This window comes from Micromys minutus, assembly GCF_963924665.1.
Source record: "Micromys minutus genome assembly, chromosome: X".
Lineage (NCBI taxonomy): Eukaryota > Metazoa > Chordata > Mammalia > Rodentia > Muridae > Micromys > Micromys minutus.
This window is the reverse complement of record NC_137970.1, coordinates 28211967-28228586: the sequence shown is the minus strand read 5'-3', so window position 1 is coordinate 28228586 and position 16620 is coordinate 28211967. Positions and strand designations below refer to the sequence as shown.

Below are 16620 nucleotides of genomic sequence, written 5' to 3'. Positions count from 1 at the left end.
ATAAACTAAATGAAGGCCAAATTGAATTATCTCAGAAAGGAAGAAATAATGGCTACAACTAAGTCCCCCAAGCCTCAATTCTCAGCCCGAGTTGCATGCTAGAATTTCAACACAGTGAAAGCAACTCCCAAGTCTAAACTCTTAATCATGACGTTAATTACCAACTTTACTTAACAGGAAAAATGTTCAGCATTTAGAGCTCCCATCAGTTTCAGCAAAAGCTATTTCTTCTGAAGAAAATGCTAGTAGGTAATGTATTAGTTGACTACTATCTCAACATGTGGGTGGTTGGGCTTCTTTTCTTACCAAATATGGGAACCTTTGAACTTCGAATGATTTCATTTGTCTCTAGCTAAGTACCCTCTAGCTAAACAAACACACAAATAATTGTTCAGGCGGTATTTTCATCTGTACATCGAAGGTGGTTTTCATTTGGCATTTACAATATACTGCAGGAATTAATTAATTTAGTTCATTTTTCTTCTTCAGAATGGGTAAAAAAAATAAAAAGGGAGTCTCTTTCAGTTAGCTCTGGCATAGTTCTTTATAAGGAGTGCAAAAAGAAAATCAGAAAAAAGACTTTTGAGTTGTTTCCCCCTAAACAGTTTTTCTGCATCTGCAACTAAATGGGTATTCTATGCTTTCCCCCAAAGAAGAAATTTTACCAAGAGACTTCCTGGATTTTCAAAAGCCTAACTCCAGCAGCATTTGCAGCCTTTTTTGGTTTTAGCCCTATTCTTGTTCCCCCACTGTCAAGGATGGATTGTGTCTTAAAAATGTTCTGCAGTGGAAACAGAGTCATGAAGAGAGAGGTGCTGCAGAGGGCATGTTGTGTTTGGGAAATGCAAGCAGAGTTACATGACTGAAAAATATAGCCAAGGCATAGAGCTTTCAGGGTGCATGCTTTATCGTTCTGCAATGCAGAGAGGGAGAGAAGGAGAGTGAGAGGGAGAGGGAGAGGGAGAGGGAGAGGGAGAGGGAGAGGGAGAGGGAGAGGGAGAGAGAGAGAGAGAGAGAGAGAGAGAGAGAGAGAGAGAGAGAGAGAGAGAGAGAGATTGAGAGATTGAGAGAGAGAGAGAGAGCTGCTAAGGGGAAAAATATTGAGTCCAAGAGTTCGTCCAGTCAGCAACAATGGGTGCTGTTAGTCCAGGGCAGCTTCGTGGCTACCCAGACACAGAAGGCTCTTGTTTAATTTGGGGAGGCAGGTGGTGTTATAAAGAGGACTGATTGCAGAAAGGAGATACAATTTTTTGTAGTTGTAAGAACTGCAAGAATAGCTGCAATCATGCCATCTACTTTTTCTTTTCTTTCTTTCTTTTCTTTTTTTTTTTTTTTTTTTTTTTTTTTTGCTCAGAGACATTAAAATCCCTCCCAGCATCTTCACCAGAGTGCTGAAGTTAAAAAATGAGAGAACAAGCCGTCTTCTTTCTTATCACTGAAAACAGCATCTCTTTATGCTGACCTGCCAGCCTGTCCAAGTAACTATGTGGGAAACTCTGCATGGTTACTTCTTGACCTACCACAACCTCCAGTGCTTGTTAATCTATCACCTTTTATGATCCTGCAAGACATTTACAACCTTCTCCTAGGAAATGAATATTTGAACAATATGTCACTGATAAACAATGCTGAGTAGCAAATATATCAGTTGCATTTAGTCAAGTTTGTTAGCAAAAAGTTCTCGAGTTGTTAAAAAAAAATTGAAGAATGTAACAGGCCTTACCTAGCCTATATACAGGACAGCGCATTTGTTCTCTCTTTAGCCAAGGGATACTTCTTTCTAGCTCACAGTCTGACATTTAGTATAGGCCATCTCTCCTGTCCAGTTTATAATTCTTACAAATTATATCTAAGCTCTTTTCTACTTCGGATGCTCTTCATGGGGATTTTAGCATAGACCACAGCATATCTTTGAACTTTTGAGTATTTTCACTTATGTGACACTGGCCTCACATTTAGTTTGGGGTTGTTATTTTCAGATCTCCACTGGCAGTATATGAAAAGCGAAGTTTTTTTTTTTTTTTGGGGGGGGGGGGGTTTCTACATTCTGGCTCTGTAACATCTCAACCATAATCTTGAGTGAGTTATGTAAACACTCTAAACTTCATTTTCCCATCTATTGAAGGACAATAGTAAATGCACCTGCATTAGAGGACTGTGACAAAGATCACCTAAGGTGGCAATTAGAGTAATCCTGCTGAGTACATAATAAGTGGTCACTAAATGAGTTTTAATATGAAAATCCTAGTTTTTTCCCAACCATTGGGACCCCAAAAAGTTCAGCCCCCAATATCATTGGACAACCCTGAACCACAGTGACCAATGACTTCTGGTGCAAAAAAAAAAAAAAAAAAAAAAAACAAACAAACAAAAAAAATCTTAGCCTCTATCTCAACTATGGTTTACATCACTATGACAAAAGCAACTTGGAAAGAAAAGTGCATATTTTATTTTATAGTTTGTATCCAGGGAGGTCAGAGCAGGAACTCAAGGCAGGAACCTAGAGGCAGGAACTGACACAGAGGCCATGGGGCAGTGCTGCATACTGCCTTGCTTACCATGGCCTTCTAAATCTGCTCTCTTAGAGCAGTGCCAGGGACCATCAGCCTATGGGCGCTCCCACGCATAGTGAGCTGGGCACTCCCATATCAATCCTTAATTTTTAAAATGCCCTACAGGCCTGACTGTAGGCCAACCCTATGGAAACATTTTCTCAATTAAGATTCCTTCTTCCTTGGGTCCAGTTGACATAAAAACTAGCCAGCACAGCCTCCTATCTTAGGATAAAAACTTAAAAAAACTAAGTTTAATTTCTCCAAACACTTTTCCTTTGTGACTTAAATAAAATCACTAGAGGATACACAGAATAAAAGAAACTAACAGGAGTGAATATGTTTTGAAACTGTTGAAATAAATTGTGAAAAAGAAAAACTTAGGAGAAATGATAGCTACACCTTCCCAATACCTATCCACAAGTGAAATTGGAAGCTAGCACATGAGATGTTGCATTGAGACATAGAATGGGGTTTAAAAACAATCTTCGGATATGTGGTTAGGTCTGCTTTCATTTTGCTAGAGGTATGCTGATTGTAACCAAAGTGTGCCAAGATATAAAACATGAGAAACAGCTTCAGAAAAGAGTAGGATAAGATTAGAGGCAAGGAAGTCAGAGAAAAAAAAAAAAGCTTCAATAACCCATACTGATAACACCATTTCTCCATGAAGGATCCTGAAGGCTTTGTTCTTATGCTTCTAACAGCACCTCCCAGTTCTACCAAAGCCAACCAGCCTACCCGTGACCGTTCACCCAGTCCTTTATCATGTTCCAGCACCGTGCTGTGTGTATTATTTTCTTTACTTCACTCTATTATTACAACTCTGCAAAAATTGGAAGAAGGCAATGAGTAGAGGTAATGACAACAGGATGATCTTCTCTGCCTTCAAAGTCCTACTAATATATAAACTAGCTCAAATCTCACGTTCTTCGTGAAGTTTCCTTTTTTTAAATCTCCTCTACTCTATATCGACTTTGTACTTTCCCCAACTAATTTGAAATGTAGACTTTTTTTCTACTTTGTTTTTAGAAGTAGATTTTCTTGAAGACTTAATTACACACCAGTTTGGTCCTACTATTCCTTTATACAGTGTTGGGTGAGTTGGATTCCTCAGCTTTGCCCCCAAATACAGAAGAAGATGTAGGTAAAATTCTGTACCCACAGAACATTGTTTAGGCTTAGACACCTATCAAATTGCAGTGAACTGGATACTTTGCCCCTTACCAAGTTTCAAACTTTATAGCTATTTTCTGCTTTACATGTTGGACCAAGGGCAAAAAAAAAAAAAAAAAAAAAAAAAAAAAAAAAAAAAAGTCCTTGCTCTTCAGAGAGCTACAGCCACAAGAATGTTGTACAACATAAAGGTAAGTCACTGTGGTTTTGTTGTTGTTATTGCTTTATGCTTTGTTGTTAAATTCAAATGCTTCCTCTTTTATATGAATCAAGGCTGTACCATATCTACCAGATTTTTCTTCTTAGCCCATTAGTGGCCAGGACTGCCACCCTCCTGTAAGAGCAGAATAGACGAAGAGAGGCAGAAGGCAATTTGGCAGCAAAGAACATTTTTCCCGAGCAGAAAATGGAGTGACTTTTAGCTTATCTGCTGTCACCTTGTTAATGTGATCATTGTTCTTCAAAATAAAATCTCTTCTTCTTACCCATGATGTTTTTCGTGTAAAAAAAAAAAAAAATAGAAAAAAAAGCAACTAAAATCCCAGAGAGGAGGTACCAAAAAAGGAAAAATCAAACCTTCATCAACAGACACTGCAAATCAACATATTCCCAAGGAAATAAACACTCAACACACAATTATCTTAATTCTCCCTGGTGGCCATTTTGTTTGTTTTCTGAGATAGGCATGAAAAGCACTGGAAACTCATGGCCCCTGTCATCACCCTCGACTTCCAGAACAGGAGCCACAAAGCAGTATTACTTGTAATGTAGAATTCTTCAACCATTCAAGCTAAGGACTTTGTCACTACTGAGGTGTGCCCCTGGTCTATTTTCAAGTACTTCTTTATTTCAAAATTAGTCATCCAACTCTAATTCAATGCCAACGATTTCCACAGAGGAAAAAAAAACTTAGATAAGGAGGTGGAGGTATCATAGCTTGTTAATGGTCAGATTCTATTCAGGGCAAACACAACACAGAGACAAGGGGGTGAGAGGAGTGATTTACTCCATTTTGAGGAATAAATCTAAAGAAGCTCCTGGCTCAATTATAAGGAGAAAGCCAAGAATGGAGCAAAGATAACATTCCTGAGAGGCCTAACTTCCCCCAAACTGAGGCAATGGTACAGCTTTGTCCTGCTTGGAGTCCAGTTTTCAGCATTTGGCTACTGGAGCATCAGAATCTGACTCAGACTGATTGCATTTTGCATCTCTTGCCTGTATTTTTGGAAGCCTGAGGCTTTAGTCCCACATAAAATCTAATAGTCAGGCTCACTAGCAAGTCCAGCAGATTTGGCATCTATCAGAAAAGTGGACCCTCTTGTTATTATTCTCTCTGAACACCCAGGAGAGAAGGAAGCCAGAGTGTGCAGATGCATTGAGTGGACTACAGAAAATATAGGCACATTCTGCCTTGGCTATACATTGGAAATTCTTCTACTTTAGTTTAGATTTATGCACAGAGAACTGCAATAGTACAAAAAAAAAAAAAAAAAAAAAAAAAAAAAAAAAAAAAAAAAGGTGTGCCCAGCAGATTAGAGCTGTCTTTAGCATCCTGGAGCTTTATCATGCTCCCCTAAATCTTATGTCATCTACAATCCACCCTCTGACAAGGGCAGAGAGAATGCAAGGAACAACTACAATCAAGCATGCAAAAGTCAAACACAAGTCATCATACCTTAAAACCAACTCAAAACTTGATGTACCATAACCTATTTATCCCAATAAAGTCAGTTCAGAAGTTCCCTCTTCAACCAGCTGCACTTGCCTTCTCATGCCAGCCCACAAGGAACAGATGAACCCTCTACTCTAAGGATGGACCACAGGACACTGTATACGGTCTTTCTTTCGACTGCTCATGGGTCAGTATCTTCCTGACTTTGAAATCCTCAAGTGCAGAAGCATACCTTGGCCATACCTGATACCCAGATTCAAGCCCAGGAAAGGAATGTTGCTACTCCATAATGTTTTGCTCCCCTAATAATCACCTCCTTTGAGGTGCTGACCATGGTGGACACCCTCATTATAGAGCTAATAAAGGCAAAGACTGGGACTCAGCAGCTTAATATTCTATCAAGTAGCAGTAGCGGGTGGAGGAGGACAGTATTTCTCAATGGTGAATGCGTATACTAAGCTGTTTTCTAGTTCATCTGGACATGCCCAATCCAGTGTGACATTTGGTTTCATTCCCTCCTCTAGGCATACTGTTGGTATTTTCATGTTCCATCTGCCAATGCCTCCGGTGGACATTAGGCCAAGTGGGTTGATCCAGAAAGGACAGCCACTGTCCTGGCCCTCTGCCTAAGATATGCAAATGGAGAACAGCTTTTCACACACAAAGCTCTTGTTTGGGCCAATGATACACTATTTTACATATTCTTATTTTCTATATTTACCATGTGCTGAGCATCTACAGGTGCATCATGTTGTCCTGTAGCTACACTGTTTCTTTTAATTCTCCTTTAAGGATACACAAGGCAAATAATAAGATGGCTATTTGAGAACTAAGGAAATTGCAGGCCTATAACTTGCCCTATACCTACAACTAGGAAACAGCAGAATAAGGATTCAGACATGGATCTGTCACATATCAAAACCCAATTTCCCTTTTACCACACGGTCTGTGCAAAATCAACAGAGGATAGAAACAACAATAGGTGACATGATAGGACCATAGAAACTACCAAAGCTGCACTCTAAGAAAAATTTATCCTTCTCAATATTTATTTATTTATTTATTTATTTATTTATTTATTTATTTATTAACAGTGTCTTACTCTGTAGCTCTGGGTGACTCCAAATGTGGTTTATAGCCCACACTGCTCTTGAACTCATTTCTGTCTCAGCCTCCTAACCTCTGGAAACTTCATGCTTACTTAAAAAAAAAAAAACTAAGCATCCCCTTTAAGAAGCATTTTTTTTTTTAGTTTTTAAAAACTCCCAATAATAAATACAAAAATCAGATATACTCAACTCAAGATCAGAGCTGTCAATACAAAAAGGTAATAATCAACGTCTGAGTACAGTGTTCTCAGGAATAAACTAAGGGGCTTGAGCTTCTGGAAAATATGAACGACCATGTATCGTACGTAGTATATAGATAATGACAGTAGTTGGGGCCCGCGACAACTGACTATGGTATGCACAAGCGTCAGTCCTTATGCCTGTATTTGCTTTGCCATTCGAAGTGGTTATCACATACCCGTTCAAATCACTGAAACACCCTCCTAAGCCAGAAGCAACAGGAGTCTGGAACTTGAGTCACATGCCCCACTTCTCCGGAAGCCCATCTTTCTACCTCCTGTAAGCCTCACCCAAATACAGTTTATCAGGCCCAAGATCTGGTATCACGGGTAGGTGGCTGTGCCATTCTTCAGATTGGAGAAATTTAGCAGGGGTTAAAGAGGAAAGCAAATGGAGAGTTGTTCTTCCTTGAATTATCCCTGCACTCATAAGGCGATCATACAAAACAATTGTTCTCAGCTTTAAATCTAGTGAATAAAACTACCTTTGAGACTCCAGTTTGAAAGATGTTGAAGATCACTGTAACTACATTGTTTCTGTAACAAACATATGCCCCAAACCTCTAACATTTTTATAATAAAACCTGGTACAATAAAATTTGGGTTGATATAAAAAGCAGTCATTTTCCCTTCAGCTGTTTACTATGCTGAATATAATATCCGCCAAGTCCTAGGTTGGAGGCACCTTAGATATAAGGGTCTGGTCTTTCTACATAGGAGATATCTAGTGTCAGATGAAACCAATGCTCAAAGACAATCAAGTAATAACATGCTGAAAGCCACAAGGATGTTCAGCCCTCTGCCTAGTAGTCCTATAGTGGGTCTCCATTCCTCCCTGGCTTGTCAGCCACTTTTACCACTTTCACACGTGCACCCCCTACCCCCACCTTTTCAACATCTTGCCGGTATGCCCGGTCAAGTCACTCAGATGAACTTTTTCCCCTTCTTTCTTGGCCTTAAACCAGTAACATCTAGCAAGTACCTTGAAGGACATTCTTGATTTTTTACTCTCCCCTGTCCCTTAGTCCTTCTGGCTCAAAGAATAAAGGCTGTCTGGCTATTGAGAACTCCTTATGGATCTGTTAATCTGTATGAAAATATATGAACTTAGGTTTTTAATGGTCTCACTCGGTTTGGGGAGGGAAACTGAAGATTATGGTGATAGCCGGGTCCTTCTTTCTTTTTCTGATCAGTGATTCTTTACCCCAGAGACACACTGCTACACACCTGCAGAGTTTTAACAAGAAAATATACTGATGCCTGGACCCATCTCTGGAAATTTCTGATAATTGGTCTGGAGTGGTCCCATGAAATTGCGATTAGTTCCCATACATGTGTATGATATCATGGATTTGAAAATCAACTACATAGTCTGCAATATCTTGACACATTGCCCCAACCTTAGTGGTACCCATCAGAATCTGTCTTCCTTTATTCTCTCTAGTAATAAAGATGCACAAACCCATCCCCACACCTGCAAATGCAAGTCAGAAGGAGTCTTGGGTGGCAGGGTGGTACACACACTGAGAAGAGCAGTACACAGTACTACTGGTTAGACTAATAGGAGACTCTTCAGGGGGAGGGCCTGTATTAGTCTCCACAGAGGCAGTCGGTGGTGGCAAACGTACAGTACAGTGCTTCCATCCAGGCAAAGAGAATGGGCAGCTTCATCTCCCAAGCTGCCTACCTCCAAAGTAACAACCCAGCTAGAGGCTGTGGGGTCTATAGAAAAAAACTGGGGTTATGAGGAAGAACTCATAGAAGCTCAGTACTTCCCAAAGATGGCTCTGTGTGTGGCCAAGCTTTTGAAATCAAGAAAGAAAGTAAAGAACAATACAGAAGTAGGCAGCACTCAAAGAAGTTGAAAACACTTAACAGGAGATCATTGAAGGTGAGGACAAAAGAATAGAGGCATGAACTTGAACACAGTTCAAGGTTGCGTAAGGAGCCACAGGGCCATACATCTCTCCTCATTCAATCTTAGAGTGGAAGAGAAGTCTCAAAGAGATCCTAAAAGATGGGGGTTTGAAGTGGGGTACGGAATGTGAGTGGAAACGATGAAGAGGGGGTGAGGAAGCCTAGGAAAATCCCATGCAAGATGAAGCCTCTGTCCCCAAAGCCCTGAGTCAGAGCCCCAGGACCCCACCAAGGAAGAATCTTCATTAGACCATCCCTGCTCCCTCCTTCAAAACCTTCCTATGTAGAACAGAACAACAGGGAAGAAACTGAACTCCCTCTCAGGCTTGTGGAGTCTATCTTCTCAGAAAGAGCACAAAATTCAGGGCATGCAGCATGAGCAGCTCAAGGAACCGGAAACTTGGGAGACCGACTGTAAATGTCAAAGTCAGTTCTGAATGAGGGCCAGGCGCGTTTTCCTTCCTCACGTCTGTCCCTGTGAAAGGGCTCACTTTTTCATTCAGGAAATACGGTGCTGTTTCACCCAAGAATAGGAAGCAGTTACAGACAGAAAGACAAGTCCCTTTCCAGGAGCCTGGCCTCCCCGAACACCCCTCCCTCTTTGTCTTGCCAGGAAATGCTGCAAACCCCAAATACCTTCATTCTTGGGCATGCAGCAGGCAAGAGCCATGCTTGGATTCCCGCTCTGCTTCTGAAGGAAGGGCCTTTTCTTTTATGCAAAGCTTCTCGGAATGCCAGAGAACGGAAAGCTGATCTGCTTAAGTCAGCACAGAGGGTAGGGGGGTGGGGAGGGTGAGAAGGGGCAACCTTCAGCATGAAGGATGGCAGATTTTCACACAACCTCTGCACTGCCTCTGGGACACCCCCCTGGAGGGGGAGATGGTCTCACCCAATGGCTGGGCCAGCTGCTAATCCCTTTGGGGTTCACTTGAATGGCAAATCAGGACTGGGACAGCCTCAGACACACCCTGTCTCCAAAGGAGGGGCTTAGCACCATTCCATTCCTAGTTCTGCACAGCTCAGAACACAGTGGTTCTTCTTTACAGCCTTGGAATTCCAAGTGCAGTTGGCTAAGGGATCCTTAGCATCAGCATCACCTGGGAGCTTGTTAGAAATACAGAACCTCAGGCCTGACCCATTTAAGGACCTCTACCAGGTGCCCTGTGGCTATGGAAACCATTAGCACACTGCTAGAGACAGGAAGCTGAACAAATACTAAAAGCTAGAGAGCCACAGGAGTCTGACCCCTATGTCCACTGCCCAATCTCAAGAAGGGATTCTTTCCATCCCCATCACTCCACAACAGCCCTAGAGTCCCCATTTTTCTCATCAGGATGGCAATGGTTTGCTTGGCTGTGACATTTTTGCTTGCTGTGAGGGCTGAGCAGCAGGTCTGCAAATATTTGCAAACCTATCCAAGTGACAAGGAGAATGACAGGGGTAGATACAATTAGAGTTTGCTCTTGGCAGGTTGCAAATGATTTTCTGATCCCCTCCTACTATTCACACACACACACACACACACACACACACACACACACACACACACCATCACCACCACCACCACCAACACTGCTCCCACCTGTATCAACATATTCAACAACTGAATACAGATATCAGTAATAGGACAAGAGAAGACTCAAAAGTCACTTCACAAACATCAACAATGCTGGACTATACTCAAGCTTTCTCTTCTCATAAAAGGAGTCCGGGAACTTTCGCAGCCTTTCTCTAGTATCTATATGTGGTCATAGCATGTGCTTTAACTCCCACCGACAAAAAAAAAAAATCTATGAACTGAGATGAACTAGATGAGAGAGAAAGAAACAGGAAGGAGCAGTTCCAGGCGTCTGAAGAAACAAGTGCTTAGGCGAGTGGACTGCTTTCTTCTCAGAGACTCATCAGAGCTTTGCGTGGCCACAACTCTCTCGATGGCAGGCTTTTGTACTTTCTGTGCAGCAAGAATCTGAACAATGTCGAGGTTCTGGGATGTCCCGAAACAGCCTAAATCAGACCTGGGATAGTGCATACCCTGCAATCTGGGTACCATAATAGCTGAAGCAGGGATTTCTGTGAGTTTGAGGACAATTTGGTCTACACACAAAATTTCTGGCCAGCTAGCTCTACATGGTGAGATTCTGTCTCAAAACAATAAATCTTCCCCAGGGAAAAAAAGGCACAGTCATCCCTGAAGACATACATACAAGTAACATTACACAGAGTGAGCAGGTTGTAGTTAGGAATGCATGCATACATACACTCAGGCATGTGATAACAATTAATTTGTTAATTAACAAAAATGTGTCCATAAATTTGAAAGAGAGCAATGAGAAATGTAATATGGGAAGGCTTGGAGGGAGGGAGGGAGGAAGAAGGAAGTGATAGAATTACTTTGTAATCTTTTTTAAAAAGAAAAAAAATATTTTAAAACAACAACAGAGCTCAAATCAAAGGCAAGTCTAGCCTGAAGCTTGTATAAGTGACCCAGACTAAATCTTCAGCCTTCTCAGTGACTCCAGTGGATGAAAGAGCTATTACCTAAAATACTTCTAATTGCACTGTGTCCCATCCATTAGCAGAGGGTCTGGCCATTGCATGAAGGAAGAAAGACAAAGGCTGGAGAAAAGCAAGAGGAAACATTAGTGGGGGAGGAAGCAGACAGAGGAAGTAACCTTGTGATTTATTGAAAGCGTGCAGGGTGGGCTTTTGCAAGGCAATGTGAATGACAATGGTATGTCAAACTCTTCTGCAGAGCTATAGCCCTGCCTTGAACAACACTCACTCTGAAACGGGCTCCCACAGATGAAAGGAGATACTGCTGTTGTTTTATTTTCTCTGGGAAGTTATACTAGGTTTGAAAAGGTTAATCTCTCTCTCAGCCTTGTTTTTTCCCTTCCAGTGACCCCCAAGCTGAAAAGAAAAAATATTTTCAGTCGGTGTTTTAAGAACCACAGTGAATTAGCTTTTGTTGTTCATTGCAAAGACATTATTTAGCTGCCCAGAATCAAACCAGATGTCCAGGGGACAAGAGTACCCTGTATTCTGTCAACTTGCCTTTCACCTTACCATAAGGACCAAGAGAGAAGCTCAAATGAGATGACAGAATGTGTGGGGGGGGTTGGGGGTGTCTAAAGGCATGCAAGGCGGATGCAAAGTTCTAATATAAGTACTGACTATTTCTGGGTAGGGTTACTACCTCTGATACCAGAATGGAATACTTGTTGAACCCAAGATGTGTAATGTCTCCGGATTCCTGAGCTTCCTTCCATGTGCACTTCCATGGTCCTTATCATTCCCAAGACTGATAAAGACCAAGGATAATACTACAGAAAAATGGAGAAGAAAATTAACAGATAGAAGAAAAGTCAAAAAGAGTTCAGCTGGACTTGGCGGAACAATCCATTTATCAAAGATGGTGAAATAGGCAGCTCTGGTCTCCCCTGGATTCAAGAGTGTTGGGGATAGGTACTTCACTAAGTACAATTCTCTATAGATGGGGCAGTTGTAGATTTTAGCAGCTTACACTCACAGCAGCTAAAAGAGGGGTGCACCTGAAGAAATGTAGTTGGAGCATCAATGGTATTGGCTACCAATAGTGACCTAGTTTATGGTGGAACCAGCCTTAGTATTTTGTGGCTTTGGGATCTTAGTGTCTCATTATTATTTGCTCCAAACTTCTCTCTTACAGAATGAATATAGAAGAGTTTAAATGTGGTATCAGGTGTTCTGAATCTGATATAGCCCCTTCAGTGACCAGGACCACAAGCTGGCATGTCAAATGGCCAACACATCTGCTGGGGTTATCATTTGCATAATAAGTTGTGCCAGTAGATGGCTCAAAATCAACTTCCCAGAGTCCTTCTCACAAGTTCCAGCCATAGCCACTCATATGATCTACAACCAGTGACTTGAGGATTGCAGCTGTCCAACAATTTGTTCTCTCTCTCTCTCTCTCTCTCTCTCTCTCTCTCTCTCTCTCTCTCTCTCTCTCTCTCTCTCATCTCCCTTGAGAAATCTAGATGTAGGCCACTGAACTTCCTTTGCCTTATTCTTGATACTCCAAAACAAGTCAAATTCTTTTTTGATTGTAGACATAAGCATATTTTGTATTCACTACTCACCCATTTTAAGTTTTATGGCATTTCAGGAAAACGTTAGTTAAATGCCTTTCTTCCTGTACACTTAAGTCCCTGTTCCCTGAAGGCAAAATTGCTATCCAGATCAATGTCATTTATTCAGAGTTTCTGCTATTTTCCAGTAGTTTGCTGCCCAACTTGCTTGCTTCCCATCTGCTGGAGTCCCATGCTTACATGAACATGTGTACAAAATTCAAGACCCAGCCCACCACAGCCTCAAGCTGCCTTGCCCCACAGCTGCTCCAGTCTCTACCAGGCCTGATGCCAGGATCCATTAAAGCAGTGATATCAGACGGTAAAGAGATAGAAAGTGAGCTGGGCATGTGGTTCAGTGGTAATCTAGTGTGCGTAAGGCCCTAGGTTCAAGCTCTAGGAATGGAAAATAATGATATGTAATAAAGCACACAACAGCTCCCAAGTCTGCTAGTTGGTTGTCATCAGATTAGCTAATTAGTGTGTAGGCAGCTCCCTGTGTCCTATAGAGAACACACACCACACCCAGGATACTCAGTTTCTGTTCTGACTGAAGGAGTACTGCCATTTTGGTTTCTTATGTCAAAGCAGAGGTCCAGACAGAAAGCTAAGAAGGGAGCAAGGATTGTGAAGTGCTGAAGAAATTGCTTTTGTGCTTCATTCAAGCCCAGAATGGAGCTCTATAAGTCCAACCAAAGCCTAGAGCTAAAATACGCGCGCGCGCGCGCACACACACACACACACACACACACACAAATCAACTTGACTATCTCTCCAAGACCTTTATTTTATCACAAGACAAGAAATCTATCCCCTCTGCCTCTCGTCCCAGCTTCCATCATTTGTTTCATTTTCAGGCATTTGGTTGTTGTGTTATCTCTTTCTTCATACACTAAGAGACAGCTGCAGATGAGACTGCAAAGCTTATTATAAGAACAGAAGTCAAAATTCTCACTTTCTCCACTAGATCTAAAGCTTCAGTAATAATATACTAATGACAGTATTTAGGAAATATTTGTTGAATACCCATTGCTTATGAGACTTTGATTTAAGTACTTTGTATATGTTATATCAATCAATTCTCACAGAAAGACTATGCATTAGATACAAGTATTATCTCCATTTTGCAGGTTAAGAAACATGTAGAGTGACTAAATAATTTGCTAAAGACATTGAAGGCATTGCTGGCAGAATCTGCTGTAATGCTGGCTGCCATGCTGGGTTATCCCAATGACAGATATTAGGGAACAAATTTTCCTGTTGGAAAAGTGCAGATTTATTATCACTCTTCACTCATTTCTCAACATAAGGCCAACTTAAAACAAGCAAGACCAAAACTGGAGTTCTGTTGCTTGCTTTGATTTGTATTTCAGGAAGAACATTTATGTGCACAGTGTGTGCTTGTATTTGTGTTCATGCACATGCATGCTGACAAGTGTATGTGTATATATAGTGTTAAGGTTTAAATGTGAAATGTTGCAAATAGTCTCGTGGGTTTGAATAATTGGTTCCAAACTGGTATCATTGTTTGGGGTAGGTTATGAAGTGGCAAATACGTGTAGAAAGAGGGTAGGCTGTTGGTGGACTTCAAGCATTATCAACTTTGGTTCTTGCCTGAGCTCTCACTTTTTTCTAGTTGGCACCATGTAACAAGTCACACTGACAGCGCCTGCCACCGCAGATGGAGCTCCCGCTGTGATACCTTTCCCATCTGATGGATGGGAAAGCAGTGAGCCAAAAGAAAATCCTCCCTTAAGTTGCTTCTGTCTTAAGTTGTATTCTGTCACAGAAACAAAAAAAGTAACAAATTGATATGTGTAACTACATATGTTCTTTATACAATAGATTCCCATGACCCTGATTAAGAAGTTCCTATTATAAGGGAAGTTGAAAACACAACCTTTGTTCCCACTACCTTACCTTGATCCCCACTGATGGTCACATAAACTCTTTTTGGCTCTTAGCTGCTCCTCAGTATTGGAGTAATTTTTAGGAGCAATTATAGAGTAGCTAGATCATGCAGGAGGACAAGGATAAACATATACAAATTAAGACATTTAGAGAGGACTGGATGTCTTTTTTGAGGGACCAAATGAGCCTTTACCTTCTTATTTTAGAGCTTTCTGCTCTTCAGGCTGTAACTCCTCCTTCCTCTCTCTGGCCTCCAGTCTCACCAAGACAGAAATTCCATTCTACCACACATTAACTTTTCCATCATGTTAAAGTAAAGGTCATTTGATAATGGTTTATGAATGTTCACATTTTAATGTAATTGTCCTGATGCTAGAAGAATAAACCAGGAATGGTAGAAACAGAGTCATCAGTTCACCAACATAGAAGGGTTCCAGCATAAAGAGAAATACAGGCTTTTCTATGGTTCTAGAACCGGATAACACTTGGATTTCATGAGGATCTTAGGAAAAGGAAAATAATGTTTCACCCAGAAAGAGAAAAAACAATTTACTCCTCTTCAGAGCAAGCCAGTTCACAGACAGAGAGATAACATTAGGTATTATCCAAGATACTCCATCATTCCACCTCTCTGACTAACTTCACTTCATTTTTGGATGGCACTACTACTATGCACATGAGTAAGAGTGTTGTAGAGAAAAGTTCACTTCCTCAGCCCCAAATGCACTTATTGTGTACCATTGCAATAAGTCTTAGATGTAATTACTGACTCTAAGGCTTGAGTATTAGAGTAGTAGTACTTTATATAGGTATATAGATAAATAGATAGATAGATAGATAGATATGCATATAGATAGATACATATCTGCACACATATGTGTATGTTTCACAAATCTGAAGAGCAGGGAGAGATATGTGAGATAATTTCAAGAGAGGGGAGGAATAGATAAATATTGTGATTACATTATAATGTCAAAAATAAAAGAAAAATCTTACAGCTTTAAAAATGAATTGAATATATTAATAGAAAAACATTTGGGGTTGTCTTAAGGTTTTCATTGCTGTGATGAGACATCATGACCAAGGCAACTTCTATAAAGTAATGTGGTGGCTTGAATATTCCTGGCCCATAGGAGTGGTACTGTTAGGAGGTATGGCCTTCTTGGAGGAAGTGTGTCACTGTGGAGGTGGGCTTTGAAGCTCAGCCCAGTGTAGAAGAGTGAGTCTGTTCCTGGGTTCCTTTGGATGAAGATGTAGGGCCCTCAGCAACAAAGACTTCCATATTTCTAGTAGGATAGCCCACTAAGCCACACTTAAAGCATTCCACTGCTTTCCAAATACAAAGTCCCCAAATCCACATTTTCCAAACAAAAACATAGTCAGGCCTATCACAGCAGTATCTCCAGTCACTAGTACTAACTTCTTTCTGTCTTAGGGTTTCCATTGCGGTGAAGAGACACAATGACCAAGGCAACCATGATAAAGGACAACATTTAATTGGGGCTGGCTTACAGGTTCTGAGGTTCAGTCCAGCATCAGAATGGCAGGAAGCATAGCAACATCCAGTTCATTATCATCCAGGTGGAAACATGGCAGCATCCAGGCAAGCATGCAACTAGAGGAACTGAGAGTTCTCCATCTTCATCCAAAGTAAGCCAGGAGCACACTCACTCTTCCACACTGTACGGAGCTTCAAAGCCCACCCCCACAGTGACACACTTCCTCCAACTAGGCCATACCTCCTAACAGTACCACTCCCTATGGGCCAAGCATGTTCAAACCACCACAGGGGCCTAGTCATTATATAGTCTTGGGTCTTCTGACACTTTGTACCACAGGGTAGAGACAGAAATGTTAAAATATCTGCTTTAATAAAGGCCCCAAGAAAACTTCAGTCTTGGCATGGCATTTAGCAAGAAATTATTTCAGCCACAA

The 16620-nt window shown here is 41.2% G+C and overlaps 1 protein-coding gene across 4 annotated transcripts in view; it reads right to left on the bottom strand.

Annotated features, from left to right (window-relative positions):
• NHS (NHS actin remodeling regulator) overlaps positions 1-16620 on the bottom strand; it is a gene marked incomplete at both ends in the record, with an annotated part of 312748 nt that overhangs the window by 82143 nt on the left and 213985 nt on the right. For 2 of the 4 annotated variants that reach the window (XM_080910764.1, XM_080910765.1), the window contains one exon: positions 9302-9335. The exons of the other annotated variants lie outside the window; for them this stretch is intronic. In XM_080910764.1, the coding sequence (XP_080766890.1) occupies positions 9302-9335 (34 nt within the window). Of the gene's footprint in view, positions 1-9301; positions 9336-16620 lie in introns of those variants that run through there. 4 annotated transcript variants of the gene reach the window in all.